At 41.0% G+C, this 5,001-nt stretch overlaps 1 protein-coding gene across 2 annotated transcripts in view; it reads left to right on the plus strand.

Annotated features, from left to right (window-relative positions):
• LOC109293449 (S-adenosyl-L-methionine-dependent tRNA 4-demethylwyosine synthase-like) overlaps positions 1-5,001 on the plus strand; it is a 172,609-nt gene that overhangs the window by 64,852 nt on the left and 102,756 nt on the right. For both annotated transcript variants that reach the window (XM_019511364.1, XM_019511365.1), the window contains exon 12: positions 1,105-1,282. In XM_019511364.1, coding sequence (XP_019366909.1) covers positions 1,105-1,282 — 178 coding nt within the window. The remainder of the gene's footprint in view (positions 1-1,104; positions 1,283-5,001) is intronic.

Raw genomic sequence — 5,001 nt, forward strand, 5'->3', positions numbered from 1 at the left:
AAATCCTGGTGGTTTGAGTGGAGGGGACACGAGTGAGAGGTCACTTACCTTGATGCTTATGTGTTTACACAAGGTTCTTAATACTGCCTTGTATTATAGTATTAGTGCAGGGGAAGCCTGGTTAACCTCTATATAGCATATAATTCATGCTGGTCAGACGACTGCAACACATCCCCAGTTGCTAATGCTGTCATTGAATAGCTGGGATTCTCCTTTCTAGTTGGTTAATATTCCCATTTTTAGTTCTATAGTGTCCCTAGAGAACACAGATTACAGCTGTCACCTGCCTGTATGCAACTCTTGCTTGCTTAATATGCATTAAACTCCCTGGTTCTGTTTACAAACCTCCTTCTCTATTTAAGACTGGGGCTGTATCCTCAGAACACCTTTTTATCTTGGCATTGTGGCAGAGCAGGTAATTTTCTGTACCATTTAAGCTGTTGTGTCTAAGCAACACAGGGTGAGTTGAGGGACCAGGTTTCAAAACTAGTGCTCATGCTTGCTCTCTCTCATTTTATTTTTTTTCCCCTTATTACTTAAGATATTATTCAGGTGTATCAAGGCACATCCAGTGAATGTAAAATGACATCCGCAGAACAGATTAGATCAGTTCACAAGGGGGGAAGGGGGATGTTACTGGGTAGAATAGAAAGTTCTCCACCCCCATGTAACTAGCATGAATCTGGCTTGCATAATTAAGGACTAAAAGTGCTACATTCACTCTGTTAACTTGAGCAGAGCTGTGTTGATTGACATTGGCTGTGCACCCGGCCCATTGTTTCCTAATGACAAATAAATTTCCTTTATTTTGATGAGATTTTAGTAGGTGAAATTAGGGGTAGGAAACAGATACTTGTTTTGTCTCTGATACCAAAGGAGGTGCAGAAGAACTGCTTACAAGTTGGTAGCCTGTTACTGGAAGGTGTTGTGTTGCCTTTCTGGTTTTAGAATTAACCAGCCTTCTTCCTTGTAATGGTCAGTACATTTAGTCCATACTTGATCTCTCTTCCCAATAAATATTTAAGATACGCTATCAGTGCAGAATTTTGTGTTAAGGTTCTTTCTTTCTCACTTGCTTATTTGTTCTCTTCTTTCCTCCCCCAGGAGTGCCAGGTGTAAAAGCAGATCGCTTTGAAGAAGCAATGGTAGCAAAGCACTGTGCCCTCTCTCTGGTGGGAGAGCCAATAATGTACCCTGAAATCAACAGATTTTTAAAATTGCTGCACGGTCACCGCATCTCTAGTTTCCTGGTTACGAATGCACAGTTCCCAGAGGAGATTAGGTGAGTGTCATACAACGTGCGTATCTCAAAGGCATTTTGGCTTATTCTAAAGATCTGTTTTGTGCTTGTGTGGAGATGGAAGCCCATGACACCACAACAATAGATCTGTCTAGGTCTCCCTGCTATTCCTCTCTTCTTCCTCCTTCACAGCTTGATTTTGTTTTCTGTACCTCTTTAATCAAATGTGATTTATTTAGAAGCGGATACATACAGTTGCACCAAACATTCTTAGTATAAGCCACTGGGGAGGTCTGTTTTGTCCTTGTGAATTTTAGGTGGGAGTGAAAGACGGACTGTGTTTTGCATTTGGGAATGCAGGAGTCTAAAAGTAATATGGTTCATGAGTAAAGCAGGAGTTAGAACTCGTCAGAACTACTTAGCTCATTTGCTTCATGTATGACCTTGGCCAGTTGCTCAGTATTTGTTTTCATGTCTCCATCTGCAAAATAGGAATTAATAATTTACTACCTGTCTCATGGAAGGAGTTGTGAGCATTAATGTGTGTGGGGCATTTTAAGACACTGAGAATACAGGCTATGGGCAAATGCAAAGTATGTGTGTATGTATTGACTTATTTTTAAGTATGTTTGATACCTTTTTAATAACAAATTTGAACAAAGTACATCCATTGTTAGAGCTTGCCCCCTGTCTTCTGTAACAGCTGGGGTGCCTGGGAAGTATTGTATTAATACAATTGCATTGTATTAATTGGTTGTGCAGTGTAATAATTAACAAGAATTAATTAAGAGTGTAGACTCCAATTCCTTCTTGGTGTTGCTCAAGCAAAGTCAGGGAGTTAGTTATACAAGCGACAAGTTTGGTTTGTTTTGTTCCCAGTCTCTTATTTCAGCTGGATGCATTTACGTATTCATGGTTTCTGATATGGTGCATTCCTTCCTACCCATCCCCTTTTTGATCTGAATGGAGAGGGAGCGAGAGCCCCGCACATTTTTGAGTGAGTAATTATGGTACTCAAAGCCGTTCCAAATGATTGGGCAATTGTGTAATCAAGTTACTTTTCAAACTGTGTATTATGTGCCTGATAGACAGAAACTTCTCCTTCCAGAAACTAAAAATAAAATTGATAAAAGAGAACCTAGGCTACATTTTAGTGGTTTATTTTAAATAAATAAATAAAACTATAGACTCACTCTCAAAGAATTGCAGCTGATCTTTGATCAGTCAAGGCAAAGGAATTTCTGGTGTAAGGCATTACGAAGTATTGTAGGGTGAGCTTAACTCAATAGTTGTCAACCAAGAAGAAACTAGAGTTAAAAATCAATTCCTAGTGACCCCTAAGTAGCAAAATCAGAACTTGGCACGTAAACTGGGCAATTGGACCAGTGACTGCTAGTGGCACAATCCAAAGCTGGCATTAGTAAGATTTGCTTTCAGATGCATACACTTTTATGAAGGCAAGAGGGATGTTATTGCTGCTGTCCATGCTTAAATTTCTTGGATCCAGTCACTAGTTGTGAATAAATGCTACGCATGTTCAGCTAATGATAATACTGATTATTTTTTTTTAGCTGTTGACCAAACTGCCTACCATATTTAACCATTAAATCCGTGTCAGGATCCCACATTGCCATCTCACGGTGCTGCATCCTGATGTGCTTATCAGCTAACCCAACTCATTACTCTGAGTCATGCTGCACCCTTGGGCTGTGACTGTGCCTGAATTTGTCTTGTAACAGCTGAACACCTTGAATTCTGAACCTGGTCTCACAGATATGGATGCACTTGTCTAAGCATCAAAAGTTCTGTCTTGTGTGGGTATAATGAGAAAAGTGAAACAAAAACTGGTAAAAATCCTTGTCTTGGGACTACATTTTGGAAGCAGCACCTACAGGGCAAATATGCCGGCCTTGTGCTGGGAATGCCCCTGTGAAGTCTGTCTCCCGTGGCTGGGTTGTGGTTGTGACTGCAGTAGCTCTCGCAGTTGATGCCCTCCCCTTGGTAGGGCAGAACAATAAGCAATGCATACCCTCACGGTTTTAAGCTTCACCATGTCTTTGGCAGATGGTGTGGCCCAGATGACACAGTATGGTGTAGGAATTCTTGACCAGCCTCTCTTAGTACTGTCTCTGCTGTCTTATAGCCTTACTGTACTGATTCTGCGGGCTCTTGACTGTCTCCAGCAGCTGTGAAAGAAGGGCAGGATTTGGCCCCTTTTGAGAAGAGATTAATTTGGCAGCTACCACTCTAGAAGACAGTAGCTACATGCTCAATACAACCTCCTCTTTTAAGTAGGCAAAGGGTAACATTCAGAGTACCCTGGCTCTGCTCTGGTAACAATCCATTTGTATCCAGGATGCTTGCCCATTTAGGAGATTGCTGCTTGGACTGCCAGCTCACAGCGCCCCATTAATGAAACCGTTCAATTTTTCACCTAAAATACTGGATTTATTTCCCCTTTAATGATCTGTGCTTGTGTCTGGGAATATGATCGGAGTAGTTGTTTGCATGTCTATATCAAGTAATTGCATTTTTTGACCATTGACAGCTCTGCTGTGGTCTCATTCCAGACAATTTTTTGTCATATTTCATTTTTCTTCTTTGGGGTTTTGGTTAGCAGGCATGATGGACACCTGTAGGAAGGATTTTTTTTAAAGGATATTTGCACTGTAGCCTACTCATTAGCAGCCTTCACAAGCAGCCTTTGCAGAAGGTTATTCTATAATATTTCTCTATAAACCATTAAGAACCACAGATAATAATAACATTTTGAAGCTGTCACTTCATCTTGAAGGCCATCGGATAGAGACGTTTCTTGTTTACTCAGTGTTTGATAGATGTGCATCTTAACTCTCAACAGTCCTGTCTTCTCACCTCCTTCCCCTCCTCACCCCAGAGTGTTAACGAATGTGAAAATTTCCTTGCTTTGTTTATTTCTCCGGCTTTTAAAGAGCCCGTGAAAATTCTGGTTTGTTTTGCTTGTTGTTCTCAATGCCCTGTTTTATTCCTTGCATATATCCTTGGATATAGCATTATTTATTGTACTCTTGCCCCACAGTTATGTGTGTACATGCCCACATCACTCTCTGGCAGCCTTGGAGTTTATGACATGGATGAAATCAATCACAGGCTCTTAAGCTGAATAGGTTAAAACTTTGAGAAGTTAGCTGATAGTGTAAACAGCTGATGTGCCTTCAGTTTTAGAAAAGATGCATCTTAATACGCTTTCCTGCAGATAGACAAGCTGTTGTCTTTTGACTTTGGACAAACAGCAGCTACAGTAATTATAATGACCTCTGTCTTTGTTAAACTGACCATTGATATAGACCAGTGCTTCTCAGTGAGGGCTGTGGGGTACTACCAGATCCTTTGAAGGGTGCCTCAAGGTGTGAGGAGATAAGCAGATAAATTAAGCAGATAAGCACAGGCTTAGGCTTGCCTCTGCCTGAAGGAGTCCCCACCCCAACGCTCAAGCCTCTCTGCAAGGAGGTAAGTACTGTAATATAAAAATTTAGTTTTTGAAATTGGGTATGACTCAATTCACAAGTTATGGAGGGGGTATCTTGAATCCAGTGAGGGGTACCTCAAGTCCAAAAACGTTGAGAACCCCTGATATAGGCACTCATTGGGGCAATATTCAAGTCTCCTCCAGCATCATGTGGTAGAGACTTGGACTAATACAGAATAGGGAAGAAAAAGTCACCTGATTACCCAGTTTTACAATCACCATTCTATGTATTGTGGTAGGTCTCAGGTCTCAT

This window comes from Gavialis gangeticus, unplaced genomic scaffold (assembly GCF_001723915.1).
Source record: "Gavialis gangeticus isolate Ggan-Ray unplaced genomic scaffold, GavGan_comp1, whole genome shotgun sequence".
In the NCBI taxonomy this organism is placed as follows: domain Eukaryota; kingdom Metazoa; phylum Chordata; order Crocodylia; family Gavialidae; genus Gavialis; species Gavialis gangeticus.